The sequence below is a fragment of the Paramisgurnus dabryanus genome, chromosome 17 (assembly GCF_030506205.2).
Source record: "Paramisgurnus dabryanus chromosome 17, PD_genome_1.1, whole genome shotgun sequence".
NCBI classification, from domain to species: Eukaryota; Metazoa; Chordata; class Actinopteri; order Cypriniformes; family Cobitidae; genus Paramisgurnus; species Paramisgurnus dabryanus.
Window position 1 is genome coordinate 34,277,565 of NC_133353.1, and position 15,706 is coordinate 34,293,270.

The 15,706-nt window shown below is 35.8% G+C and overlaps 1 protein-coding gene across 1 annotated transcript in view; it reads right to left on the minus strand.

The window, feature by feature from the left end:
- crybg1a (crystallin beta-gamma domain containing 1a) overlaps positions 1-14,088 on the minus strand; it is a 50,700-nt gene extending 36,612 nt beyond the window's left edge. The window contains exon 1 of the mRNA XM_065267404.2: positions 13,659-14,088. Within this exon, the coding sequence (XP_065123476.1) occupies positions 13,659-13,978 (320 nt within the window). The 5' untranslated portion in view covers positions 13,979-14,088. The remainder of the gene's footprint in view (positions 1-13,658) is intronic.
- Positions 14,089-15,706: the final 1,618 nt, after the last annotated feature.

Consider the following 15,706-nt stretch of genomic DNA (forward strand, 5'->3'; position numbering starts at 1 on the left):
AACTTATAATGTACCGTTGGTCTTTGTACACAATGTAACTACAGAAGAGTCAAATTTTAAATAGAAAAAATATCCCAACTCTTTAGTTATTTTTTAGTGCGATGCTAATGGTCTAATCAGATTCAATGGATTATGCTAAGCTATGCTAAAAGTGGTACCGCCAGACCCAAAGATCAGCTGAATGGATTCCAAAACTGTAAAAATCAAATGTTTAACCCTGAGCTGGAAAATGAGTGTCCCTTTAACCATTTTATCAATGTTATATAAATAAATAGATTTGGAAACAGAACCTGCTGAATCAACTGATACCATTTATGTCATTAAAATGAATGCAGAGACAGAGGCTTACTGTCACCAACTGAAGACTGAAGATTGGTGGGCATAAACCTTTGTAATGCCATACCTATTAAACAAACAGATAAAGTTTACTTAGCGTGTTAAACACTGCTAGTATATTCTTTAAAAGTCGAGATACAGGATGTGCGAAACCCATGGCAAGTTGACAGCTGACACGCTCAGTCTGCAGTGTGATGACACAGACACAATACACATCATAAACAAATCAACTGCAAACTTTTTGGCATCATCAGACGCTTCACAAGCCAACAACTTGACTTTCTCCTTAGATGCCGGTTACTCATTAACCTTTATTTAGGCTTTGGCCAAGAAATTTGCAAATTGCACCTGCCGTTAGCAAGCGTGGTATAAAGTAAACATTTGCATTACATTTCCATTTAGACATTTAACAGAGACTTTTATCCAAAGTGAGGAAAAGAACAAAGCGATTCGTCTTAGGGAGGCACACGAAGAAGATTAAAATATATTTAAAAAATATGCAATAATTCACAATAAAAGTCCTTACAGATGAATCAAGTACGGCGAGATGTTTTGTTCCCACGAGAACTTCCACGTTTAAATCACTGATCAATGCTTTAAAGTTGTTTTTAAGTGGAAACAGCAGACAGACCTCGGTCCTCGCCTGAAGCGCTTTAACCTTTAGGAAGAATTCATTGGAAACGCACACCTACAGACTCAGATTGAAGACTATATACAATATGATCATGGAATTAAAGCAATGTGGACAAGTCAGTGTCGCACCTTATTAATCATTTTACATTTAAAACAATTATCTTAACTGTTCATTTAATCCTCATTGTATCAAAGACAAATTATTTCACCTCATCGTCTGTTAATGTTACACTACATCATTCACATAAAGACTTTAAAAGATCTCATAAATCATAATTCTTTAATCTTCCTATTAACTCTTTTCCTTTGATCTATTTCAGGTCTTTGTGAAGGTTTTAGATGTTTGGTTGGAGATTCATGATGAGGTGATGGACAGTTTTCCTTCAGGATGTGGGTTTATATTCTCATTTAAATACAAATTCAGTTCAAACTACATCGCTGTGCAAATGCAAATCACAGTAACAGAACATTTGTCAAAACCGAGCTCTCTGTTCTTTGACAAACAGGTTTGGCTCAATTCATCTCTCAAATGTTTTGGAAATCCCCATAAATTGCAGTAAATGAAATGGAAACCAACCTCCTCATAAATACTTTAAAAATAAAAATGATACACAATGCTTTAGCAGTTCCCAACCTGGGGTCCGTGCCCCACCAGAGTTCACAAGGGGAGGGGGAGGCAGGGGATCCGATATGCTATCTCAAATAAAAATGCACGACATGTTCCACTAATGATTTTATTATTTTAAATATTTAACATTTTCTTATATTTACAATGACGAGATTATAATTATTTCAATTTTGCTTGCTCCATCATTAACATGCTTGTCAGCGTAATGGCAAAATCAAATTTGAAAGATAGATATGGAGGTTTTGGGGCTCAGACTTTTGTACTTAGGAAGGCCCCAAGGACAAAAGATTGGGAACCACCGCTATAGTAGAACAACTTTGTCGGTATGGTTCCATAAAGAGCGTAGGGAAGCCAATATAAGGTAAGAAGGAAATGGTTCCTTAAGGGGACATATAATGAAAATCTGACTTTTTCCATATTTAAGTGCTATAATTGGGTCCCTAGTGCTTCTATCAACCTAGAAAATGTGAAAAAGATCAACCCAGTAACTTAGTTTTGGCAAACCATTCTCTGTAAGCATGTGAAAAATAGCTCATTGATGTACCAAAGGGAACTTATTATAATAATGCCGCCCCTTAATCTGTACTATCCAACCATGGCACTGCCATTAAGTGCAGCATACTCTGGGGACACAAAAGATTTACTTGACATCCTCTTTAAAGAACCTTTTACTGAAGGGTTCTTTGGGGACCGAAAATGGTGCTTCTACACCGTAAAGAAAATGCAACATTTTTGTCAAATCAACCAGTGGCAGCTGGTGACTTCTCTTCCAAGGGCCGCAAATTCAAAATGCGTTCGAAATGTCATGTGTGTGTTGCTCCTCATGCCAAATATGTGCTCATTGTGTCATGTGAACCATGTGCATCACGCGTCTTGTCAAAATAAGTGTCTGCTGAACACGCGTCAAAAGGGTTTATGATAAAAGAGAAGCTCACGTTCACAAAATACTTGGAAGACACTTACTTAACACTTAATTCAGTGGTTCTCAAATTTTTCAGAGTGCGGCCCCCCTTGTGTACCGTGCATTCCTTCGCGGCCCCCCTAAAGAAAATTTATGACAAAAAACTGTTCTAAAACTTAACATTTTAATAAGAAACATTAAATTATACAAATTAGCGCTTTTGAATAGTAACCTTATTTTTTTTAGGTTTAATTACACAGAATTCATGATAAATTAATGTATTTTATAAAATGTCATAAAACTGGGGCCCCCCTGGCACCATCTCGCGGCCCCCAGTTAACTCTGATTACATGAGATTAAGCCAGAATCTGGCAACATCTCTTTTATCATAAACCCCTTCGAAGCGTCTGCACCAAACACGTATTTTGACATGACACGTTATACACATAAGTTTATATGATGTAAACATCACATATTTTGACATGACGAGCCACACACATGACGGGCTAAATACATGTTGTGAAGAGCTTTGCATCGTGCGCCCCTTGAAAAATAAGTCACAGACCGGCACTGAAATTAACATTTTACTTTAACTTAATAAATTAAGTTGAACAATTTCAACTTGTTTTTATAAGTTAACCCTAAACCAAGATGTTTTGACCTGTGTACACGGTCATAAAAATGGTCTTTACCTGTCACTGGGGCGGTACGCTTTCAAAAAGTGCACCTTTGGGCCTAAAGACTTCAAATTAGTACCTCAAAGGTACATTTTAGGACCTTTCAAAGTGTCCAAGTAACATCTATCTATCTATCTATCTATCTATCTATCTATCTATCTATCTATCTATCTATCTATCTATCTATCTATCTGTCTATCTATCTATCTATCTATCTATCTGTCTATCTATCTATCTATCTATCTATCTATCTATCTATCTATCTATCTATCTATCTATCTATCTATCTATCTATCTAAAAGTGTAACACAAGATCTAGACTGCCTGATCAGTTATCGCAGATCGCAGTCTCAGTTGTTGATTTAATTACTTGTGTGGCCCTTACAGAACATTTTAAAGAAGTAAGATTAAACCTTTGAATCTTGCCAGAACTTTTATTCCATCACATTTCTGTCAGATGTGCCTGGGCTGGTTGAAACATCTCAATGTGAGCATGCAACTCCTCTTAACATTACCTGACTATCGACAGTCTGTCCTTGTGAGCGTTATGCTTTTCATGAGCATTAATAACACATAAAGACAACACCGACAATTATGAATTATTTAAGGAGATAAATTTAGTGTTTAAATAATGTGTAATTTATCACAAAATACAATAGCTAACTGTGACAAAGAGCCATATATCATTTACACCGACAAAAGCACGAAGAACAAACCATAAATAAAATGATTAAAAGCAAAACCTAAAAATATTAAAGAAGAGCATTTTATAGTCTCAATAATCTAGAAGCATTACACTGAAAGCAGATCTGTTTTTCCCAAGACCAGAACGTTATGAACGGTGTCACCTGTCCTCCTCTGAGGTTACTGAGGTTACAGATAATGACGTGCTGTTTTAAGCTTTTATTATTGTTATAACAGCAGGTGCTGCTCGTGAAGTAATTTGCCTATTAATTAGTAACATCCTGTACTCGGTGACAAAATACCAAACTGGTTTCTCAAGTAGAATTAGCTTTATTAAATCAGGACTTAAAGTTAATTACGTCGGCATACTAAGAAAATAAACCAGGGATCATCCAATCAACAAGAAGAAGCCGTGAATGAGCGATCAGTTTCTGCTTGATCTCTGTTATTGGGTCATCTCTCTTGGCACATTCCTGCAGCATGAGTCGGTCGGCAAATAGGAACATGCAAAGCTTCAAGGTGCTGATGAAGACAAAGAGCTTTTCAGGACAGTAAACAGGTAGAAAGTCAAGACAGAGTGAACCCCCCCTTCGGCACATTTTGCCAAGTTATGAAAACTGTACACTTACCAAAACCAAAAACACTTGTTCAAACCAGTTGTTCAACAGATCTGCCAAGTTTATTTTATTATCAGTGGCAAACATGTAAAACAACAAACATTACTTTACAACAAACATCAACTTATCTACATGCACGGGTAAGTACCACTGGACGCATGTACCCAGCAAGCAATATTGAGTTTAAGGCTACGTTTACACATGGACGGCTATTTTCATAAACGTCTCCGGTTTCAAAAATAACATCGTGTACACATGTCAGTTTTGAGAAAAGTGTTTATTTACACCAACCCATGTATATATGCCGTCAAGAGCATGCCAAACCTGTAGGTGGCGGTGTAACGAGAAGCTCAAGCCCACGTAAGCCAATCAGAATCCCGAAAATAGCAAAAACAGCAACGAATCCCTTCCTCTTTTGAACAAGGTCGCACTTTTGACGTAGGTATGACCTCTGGAGTATAAGTATACATCCATTTGTCTCAGTTTACATACAAACGTAGATTTTAAAAATCTCCACTCTGGCCGGAGTTTTCAGAAAGAATCGGTCTCTGTTTGCGTGTAAATGAAGGGCGCAAACGAAGGGAGATGTCTCCGTTTTTTAAAATAACCATGTACGTGTAAACGGGGCCTAAAAGATGGCTAATAGTCGTGCAAACACAGCTCACAATGTCAGATAAAGTGTTCACACACGGCAAAAAAAATATTTTCAAGAAAAAAAATCTTAGTATTTTTGTCTTGTTTTCAGTAAAAATATCTAAAAAGTAAGATGCTTTTTCTCAATGAGCAAAACGACCCAAGAAAATAAGTCTAGTTTTTAGACCAAAAATTTCAAATTTAAGTGATTTTGTGCATAAAACAAGCAAAAAATCTGCCAATGGGGTAAGCAAATTTTTCTTGAATTTTTCAAAGAAAAATGTAAAAAAATTTTTTTTTAGTTTTATGCACAAAATCACTTAATTTTGATATTTTTGGTCTAAAAACTAAACTAATTTTCTTGGGTCATTTTGCTCATCAAGAAAAAGCATCTTAATTTAGGAATTTTTAGATATATTTACTGAAAACAAGAAAAAAATACTAAGAACATTTTTTTATATTATAAAACATTTTAGCAATAATAATGATGCAGTTACAGTAATTTATTAAATTGTGACAAGAGTATGGAGCAAACCGTTGACACCTAGTGGCCGCTGTTAGTAAAACCACTAAAAGTGTAACACAAACCTCACTTTTTGTGATAATTGTATGTATAAAATATATACTTTATTGCATTATTTTTATTTCTTACAATAAATTTAAATGGCTATAACTATTTTTACCTCCAGACACTTCAGTAAAAAACATTAAGTGTCATCTTTAAAACAAGACCAAGATTACGCTTCTAGACCAAAACATAATAATAAATCTATGTTATATTAATTTGAAGGTGCACATCACCTTTTTACCCCCCACTCAAAAAGGGCTGCTCAAGTTAAGGGGTTATGAAGGTCCTACTATGTTTCATTTAAGTACAGTTCTCAGTCGCTTTAAAGCATTTCTCGAATCATTCTTAAAATGTGCTAAATAATGCATGCATTTCTCGGAACAATTTGTACAAACTGCACAACATCCAAATGTCCTGCAAAAGCCTGTAACTTGTTCAAAATCCTTAGAACATGACAGTCCAATTAACATGACATGTGTGTCATTGTTCATGAACAAGACAGTCAAAATGTTTCAATGTACACTGTAAGAAATGTCACATTTTCTGTAACTCAAAATTCGAGATTAACTTGACAGCAGTTTATCAAATCAGTTCACATTTACAAAAGACTAAAAAAAACATGGAAAACATGCTTACAGTAACAGATTATAACACAAAGGTCAACAATTTTGCATGACAACCTTGTACAATGAACTTATTCCTAATTTTTGAGGTGTAAGGCAAGAAAGCAGTGTAATGTATTTTGATAAAAATGACATCAATTAAAAAAGTAGTAAACAGTCTGCATGATTGTACCAAACCAAGTTGCCCCAAAAAAAGAGAATTTGCTTTTTATGTTGTGCATAAAACTTGATGATGTGGATGCTGAACAAAGGGTTTTAAAAAATAATTTCTGATCTGAGAAATACTTCAAAGCGATTGAGGAGAAACTGTAATATGCAAATGTGTACTTTTGAGAAACTGTCCCACCCTCGTGACAGCTACGGACAATTTAGCTAGACAGAAAGGGACCATTGCCCAAAACTAAATAAAATAAAATAAATAAATAAAAACTAAACACCTTGTAATCACTGTTGACTTTACATGATGGAGTACATATCACAAGTTATAAGACATGTAATTCAAGTTTATTATGGCTAAAAGTGGTTTACTCTTAGCCGAATTATATTGGTCGGGTCTATAGTTAACCTAGACGGTGAAATGACGGCTATTGCTTGCTGTGCATAATGACCTAGTAGAAATGCTTACAAACTACCAATATGAAAAAACTATTCTGGAAAAACATTTCATATTCTGCCATTCTGGCAAACATCCCCCCCCCAAAAAACAAAATATCCTGAAAACAAACGAAGCTAGCCAGGCTTATAGGGTGCTGTTTATTTGTGTGTTGCCTTGGAAGCATGAAACGCTCAGAAGAAAATGCATTCAACCACAGAACACAAGTTCGCAGTAAAAACTAAGCTCGTGAAGCAACACACATGCTATAAAATAACATAAGGGATTTCACGGAAAGCTGAATGTGAATAAATACACACAAAAGACTGATTTCCACGCTAAAAACTCCAAATGCATGTATGATTATTGCGAATGGAAGAAATCTGGTCTATTTCTGCTTTACAAAATCATTCTGTGCTACACATCCACATGTTGGGCAACCACAGTGAGTCATGATTCACAACTTCATCCAAAACTTTTGTGCCAGGTTACAAGTGACTAAGTGGTTCCTGTTACTTTCTGCTAAGATTCAATCCATCTAAGAATATACATAAAAGGCCGAAGTATGGTCAGTTTTTAACGTGAAAGTGGGGGTCTGTGTACAGGGCACACGACACAATTTGCACGTACTGTACGCGCACCGCCAGATTTTTTAGGTTGTGCATGCACCTACAGGAGAATGAAGTAAGTAGCCCAGAAGATGCATTGCATATTATTTCAATGCGCATGTGTCGAACGTCTGTGTACACATACTATAAACTATACTTTCAAAGGCTATGCATTTGACCGTGCACGTACGTTCATGTACACCTAAAAACACACTATATTACGGGCTTTAATTGATACATACGTATACACAGATGTTTGACGCACACGCACCAATACGGCAAAAAATATTTTTTATTAATATTTCAAAATATACAAAAAATATTTGCTGATATATATTTTGGAACATGATTACAAAAATATTTTTCACAGATTATTTTTTTTTAAATATATTTTAGAAAATAAATTATATAAAATATATTTTGCCCTCCATATATTTCAATTCAAGAACATATATTCAAGTCGCATTGGAAGTAAAACATTGTTTATCTAACCTACGCGTTCACACCAGCCGCGGTAGGGGTGTCAAGCACGAGTGATTTCAATGTTAAGTCAATGTGAAGATGCATTGACGCACTTCTGGAGGTCTCGCGGCACGAATGAGATGTTTAGCGCAGCAGACGTGATTCCGCATCATTCACACGTCTAGTTCGCACAAATGGCACGAATTGAGCGTTGCCGCGGCAAACACGCGAGTTGAAAAATGTTAACTTTGGCGGAAAAACGCGCTGCGTTAACCAATCAGGAGCTTGATCTAGTAGTGACGTAATTACAGGAAGCGAGCGGAGTCACAGAAGCCCCTCCCATGACACAAATTTCTGTGTGAATGTCTCGATGACTAGAATTTCACGCACGGGTTTCACGCGCAAATGAAGCGAGTAAACCCAAAGTGTTCAAGCGGCAAACTAGACGCGGAAGACGCAAATTTGACGCCTCAAACGTGGCTGGTGTGAACCCACGGTTAGGAACCTATCAACATAACCGGTTTGAAAAAATATACTTTATAAAATTTACTTGTATTTAGCATATATTTAAAATATTTTTAGCAAATAATACACTTTTTTCCATATGTAAAATTAGAAATGTATTTGCTTTTCCTTAAAATATACTATGAAATATATGTTGATATATGAATGTTTAAACTAAATATATTTCCAAATTCAAAAATATTTTTAATTGAGCATTACCTTCTACAAAATGTATTTAGCATATATTTAAAATATATTTTAGCCACACTCAAAAAATATTTTTGTCAAATCAACACATATTTTATGTTACTTTAAAAAAAGTTAAACAATTTAACTCTCTCACCGCCAATGACGAGATATCTCGTCAATTAAGAGAAAACGCTTCCCCGCCAATGACGAGATTTTCCGTCTTTCCGCAATACCGCTATAATCCACCAGGTGGCGCCCTTCTGCAACTTTTTAAACCCGGAAGTATTGCCCTATGGCAAGCGGCTGCATGTCCGTGTCTGTTTTAAAGATCGCTCTGAATATGATCTCTATGAAAAGTCCGTCACAAAAATGGAATTATTTTTGCTTTTTGCTCAAAATGTGGTGTTTTTGCAGAAACCTACCCATATTCAAAAGCTGATTACAAAAGAACCACTGAAGGTAGGATGAAACAGTTTTTTTTGTTTAAAAGCAGAGGGTCTGTTCTTTCATTTGGTATATTGTACCATGGTATATTTAAAGAAGAACATTTTCTGGAAGGCATTAAACTTTGGTGAAAATCATGAAAAACGCTGGTGCTGGATGGCAACTTTTTAAAAAATGCTGGCGGTGAAAGAGTTAAAGTTGAATTTATAAGTTATGTCAACTTTTTGAAGCCAGAACTTGCAAAACCAAGTTGGGTTAAAATGCCCTATGGCATTGTGACAAAATGTAATGCATCTCCATAGATTCTGCTGTAGGCGTATGCACGACGTATGCGTACAATGTATGCAAGGTTTTAAAATCTGAGTATGTGCGCACTCTTTTGATGAGGGAAATTGTGTCACGTGCACTGTACGCAGCCCCCCGCTTACACATAAAAAATATTTATATGCTTCGGCCTTAAAGCACATTGAGATTATAGCCCATTCACTCCAGTTACATTGATGGCTCTCAGGTCAGGTTGTGTGTGTGTGTGGCTGTATTCATTTAGCATGTTAATGTCAAAACATAGCTTCCAGCAGGTTCTCTGTAATTATCAACCCCTACCTACCTGCAACACACACACACACACACACACACACACACACACACACACACGCACACTTACACACAAACTGTGCACCCACCCTGCCTTCAGGCAACTTTACCCGTGAAGCTCACAGCAGGCCTTTTTTCATTCCCAACCGATCTGTGTTAGCACACTGTTAAAAGTCCAGTCTGAAACAGTCATATTTTTATTGTTTCTTATCAAAGCTGATGTAAGTCAGATTAAATTATTTGTTTTTCAGTTCATGCGTGCAATCTGCTTGTGCCTTGCAGAAGAGCCGCAAGCTTCTTTTTCATTGCACTCAATGCAGCCTTTCCAAGTAAACGTTTTTGCTTTAACCTATACGACAATCACTTAAGTTTAATACTAAAAACAGTCGATGAATTTGACATCTCAACTGTCAGTTCATAATTTATGCACAAACAGACCTATATATAGACGACAGGTGTTTTGATAATATTTACTCTGCAATGGTTTTTGTTTTGAAGGCTGTGACTCCTGCCCACAGCAGCAAGAAAATCTTGCCAGTCCTCTTCATTTATAGACAGTGACTGCTTTACTTTCATATTTGTATGTGATGAATAATAATTGTTAAACAAATTAAACGACACTTCCATGCTGTCTTCCTTTTTGAAATATTAATGTGCGACTCGTTTAAAGCATTTTATCTTGATATCAGCGTGCTTATTCAGCAATAAATGCAAAACATCTTTCACCATCTGAATAATGCTGGGTGTCTTCAAAAACTGGTTTTGTGAAGAGCTCGACGTTAATAAGAAGACAGGAATCTGGTCTGGACTCTTTGTTTGCTTTTCTGAAGTAAAGTCTGTGCATTCAAATAAACAGACAGTACACTGTCAAATGCAATTCAATTCAGTTGAAAAGAAATGTGAAGTGTGGCGTGAATGTGCAGCAAGATGTAAATACACCTAAGACTTTGGACATAAATTGGAGTGGTTTTTATATCCAGTCATTTTCTGAAATCAGATCTGCATGTTAAGACAAGCCAAGATCCGGTGTATTTAAAAACTAGAAATTTCTGGAAAATGTACATTCATGCATGTCTCCAAAACTGATAATTTTTTTGCTCATGCACTGTTCACTATACTAAATGTCATTGCAATGGAAAACTAGTTGTAGTGTTCATGCACAGCTCCAGGAAATGACGACACACTTTGCATCTCGTTGACACAAATAACCAAATGATGAAAAATTATATCCGATCGAACTGTGCAGAGTTAGATCTATTCAAAAAAATTAAAGGTGCCAAAGAATGCATTGATATAATCTGTTAAATCGTTCTCTAATCTCTACATAAAAGGTATGTGGCTTTATTAAGTTTTACATGTCCATAAGTAATAATGTTGAGCTCTGCTCTGATTGGCTGTTTCTCAGAGCAGCTCCTTCGGTAGCTCTGTGTGTGTATAAACAGATATTATGTTTAAGTCTGTATCAGATGAAGAGACAGATTTTGAGGAATAATCAATAGTTTGGAGATTGTTAATGGACGTTTCTGAGTTGTAAGTTTGTGTTTTTTTTTCAGTATGGACCTGCAAAACGTAACTGTAACGTTAATAGTAAAACTCCAGGCTAAATGCTAGCATATAGCATTAACTAGCATTTAGTGTTAACTCAGCAGTCACAACTTTTTAGCATTGTAACAACGTTGTAATTAATTTAATGTGTTATTTAATGTTGGGCCGTAGATCACGACTGTAACGTCACAGTCGGTGTTATGTTAAGATTGGCTGTCTTTTGCATGCACAGTGTTTGAAACAATCGTGTTTGAGGCTCATTACCCTGTACAGAAATCTTATTCTTGATCTATGCCTAGATAAATACAGTTTTACATTCTACGGCACCTTTAGAATGCATATGTATATGGCTTGGATTGAGGTTGTAACCATCAGAGATTGTAAATATCTAGTTAACCTAACAAAAGTTAAATGTATTTGAGTCAATTTTCTGTCTAAAACGGTTCCATAAATGAGTTTACATTTTACACAAGTTCACGCTTTTTTCCAAAGCGACCTATGGTGCATTACATTTTTATAGGCATGTGCGTTCACTGGGTTTGAATTTATATCTTTTAATAATCCTATAATCCTTTCTCAGTGCGGCTCTATTATAGCGGCACTTAAAGGTGCAGTGTGTAATTTTTAGAAGAATCTCTTGACAAAAATTCAAAATAATATACAAAACTATATTATCAGGGATGTTTAAAAAGCTTTCATAATGACCCGTTATGTTTTTATTACCTTAGAATGAGACGTTTTTATCTACATACACCGAGGGTCCCCTTACATAGAAGTGACCATTTTGTGCTTCCATGTTTCTACAGAAGCCCTAAACGGACAAACTTTTTTTAGCAAGTTGTCTCCGACCATGACATGTTTGTCCGGTGGTGGCTACCGTAGCTTCTCTATACGTTTCAAAAGCGAGGGGTGAGCAGTGAACTGAGCCATTGGTTGCAATTCGCCAACCTCACCACTAGATGCCGCTAAAATTTACACACTGCACCTTTAAGCTTGGAGCTTGTGCCGAGCCTCTGGTTTTAAAGACGGCAAGCCAAGACTGTTTACCATTGTACGGGCAGGTAAACTTTTGAAAGGTCTGATAAGTGTCATTTAATAAGAACACTAATTATATGTCAATCATTTCTGTTATGCTGCCACATGTTTCTGCAGTAGCACTGTGCCACAAGAATGGCTAGAAAAAAACAGGTCTGTAAATTATATAAAAGATCCCCTTTGTTACACTTGTTCTGGGATCAAAACTACAGCATGTAAAAACAAAGCCCATTTCTAGATCTGTCATACACGTATCGTACAAGAGTAATCCCAGTTTTTGCAAAAGCGAATCAAAGAAAGACCTTTATACGGTTATTATGCAAGATGGAAAAAGTCAACAGTGGGAATATAATGAACGCGGCTTATCCTTGCCAGATTCTGCTTTAAAATTTAAGCCTTGATTATACAACAGAGCAAAATCTAATTTGGGTTATGGGATCGTGGTAAAATGGCATCATGTGATTTTAGGATCTGTCAAACAGATGCTTGTGCGCTTTTAAACAAAACTCTTCACTTTTTTTAGATTGTTGCAATGCTCCCCTTAAAACGGCACCTTTGAATGAAGTGTGTGCACTTGATCTCTTACTGTACTGTGCAATATCACCCTAAAGTTTATAACTGTAGAATAACATAAACACAACTATGGCAATCATTTTGAGACCGAAAGCATTTAAAATAAATCAAAACTATTTTGTATTTTTTAATCTTTAGGGTAGTCACCCTTGAACTCTTGCCATTTTACCAAACAGCTTCCTGATGTCTCACCTTGAGATTTTCTTATAGTTCACATCTATTCTGGCTGGGCTCATTGACTGCTTATTTTTTATGTATTTAATTAATGATAGAAATGAATATTTTGGCACAATTATATTTGGTCCACAAACATAATTTCACACATTTAAGCATGCAACTTCAGATAATAAAATGAGATCAACATTAATTCAGTCAGGTGTTTTTAAAACTTTTCAATAGTAGTGTACATACAGGTGAGGTATTGAGACACATACTGTACATACCTGTGTCTATGCACCTGTCCACGTGTGGGTGAGGTGTTTTTTTAAATGAGACCATGATGTCAGTACTTAATTCAATACAAGATTATTCACAAAGGATGCATTTAAAGAGTTCAGTAGCTCTAACAATAACATCATTATTGTTTACCTGTCTGAATGTATACTAACTAGCATTATGTAACGCATTAAAATTTAAAGGAGCTAAAGCTACTATGAAGTGATTCAAAATCATCCCAAATAAAGTTGGATCAATTCAGATACGCACAGGTGCCAATGCAAAAGTATTCATACTTAGTTCCTTGCATTTGCAAAGACCCCTGATGACAAAATGTGTATGAAAGAGCAGAATGCATGGGAATAACAAACACTTACATGCTGTAAACGGAGTCTGCTTCTCCGGGCTCTTTATCCTTTGATTTCTTTCTGGATCGGAGGGACAAGAAGCGTCTCTTTTTCTTCTTCTTTATCTCATTTGGGCTGGTGGGCAGCGAGTACGGGTATACCGGGCCATCACCGGGGCTGCGGAGATCCGGACTGCCCGGTGAAGTCAAGGAATCGGACGCGCATCTGAATCTCTCGCGTTCTTCCACGGGTAAAGTCACATCAGTTCTGTCAGTATCCTTGCTTTCCTTTTCGAAAGACTTGGACTTGGTAAAAAACTTCTTTAATTTAGATCCCTTTGATATGCTCATGGTCGCTATGTGTAACGGTAAGGTTTCCCCGTTGTCCAATTGTAAAAGGTCAGTCGCTGTGAAGTGCTGAGTGCGTGCGCTTTGTTTGGCGCGCGCTGGATATTCCCTGTTTTTCACGCGCTCGTGAAGCGCATTAAGGCGTGTAAAGGCGGAGCTCAGATTTTATCTTTCAACTTCTTACACTTTTCCTAATGTCTCTCTTTTAGATAAAAAGCCGATCTGAGAAAAAAATACGTTTATGCGTAAAAATAAATCCTTTGAAAAGTATTTTCTTAGTGATCTACTTAAGATTTGTAGTGTAAATCTCCCGTAAATTGAAGTATATGCAGAGCTTGTAATGAAAAATTATATTACTTGAAGGAAAATAGATAGCTATATCGCCCCCTGGTGTTAAATACATGTGACTACAAATTAATAATATCGTCAAAGATTTGTTTTGAGATAATAAGACTGTAAATCAGTGGATGTCAACCTTTATGACTTAAAAAAATAGTTCACCCCAAAATTAAATATTTTTCTTACCCTAAAGTCCTCCTATGTGTCTATGGCTTTCTTTTTTCAACCAAACACAGTCAGAGTTATATTAAATAATATCCTGGCTCTTTTTAGCTTAATATGGAATTGGATAGTGCACCATTTTAAAAGCTTCAAAACATGCATCCATCGATCAAAAAATAATCCATAGAGTTATTGCCTCTGAGGATAAATAATTTATTTTTGTAGCATTGGAACCTTGCAACAAACTGACCTTAACTCTCTCAGGGACACGAGTATGGCCGTAATTGATTAAGTTTCATTTATAAAGTTGAAAAAAAACATTGCTGATGGGGCACTATTCAATGCAATGGCTGAAAAGAGCCAGTATATCTGATATATGTCTGACTTTGTTCGACTAAAGGAGAAGAAAGTCATAATATGGCTTAAGTGTAAGTAAACTATGGGGTCAATTTCAATTTTGGGTGAGCTAGGCCAATTCCTTTAAAGCAGTGGTCTCCAACATGTGCCAAAGCACATTCTATAAATTGTCTCAATTGTAATATTTATTTATTACATATATTTTCTATTACCTTGGCTTCTTTTATATGTATGTTAACTTTTTAAACAATAAAAAGTAAAATAAAATAATATCAACAAGTAAAACAAAAAAGTTTTGAGTAGACTTTATCAACAAGTAGCCCTCCAGAGGTTGGACCCCTGCTTTAAAGGCTTGTCCACAAAAATATCTGAAGCCTCCCACTAGAGCTTGGCATAACCAAACATAAAACACCAGACACAATGAAATATCTTTAGTTTTACTTTTTGCTCTAATTTGAGTTCTTAAATGCTTGTTTTTTTTTAATAGAAACTATAGTATTTTTGGAACACTGATCTAAATCATTTGTTGTCACACTGCAAAAAAAAAAAAATTCAAGAAAAAAAATTCTTAGTATTTTTGTCTTGTTTTCAGTAAAAATATCAACAATTCTTAAATTAAAAATGCTTTTTCTTGATGAGCAACGACCCAAGAAGATAAGTCTAGTTTTTAGACCAAAAACATCAAATTTAAGTGATTTTGTACATAAAACAAGCAAAAAAAATCTGCCAATGGGGTAAGCAAAAAAATCTTGAACATTTTTCTTAAACACTAAATTCAAGAAAATTTTAAGAAAAATGTGCTTACCCCATTGGCAGATTTTTTTTGCTTGTTTTATGCACAAAATCACTTGAATTTGACATTTTTGGTCTACA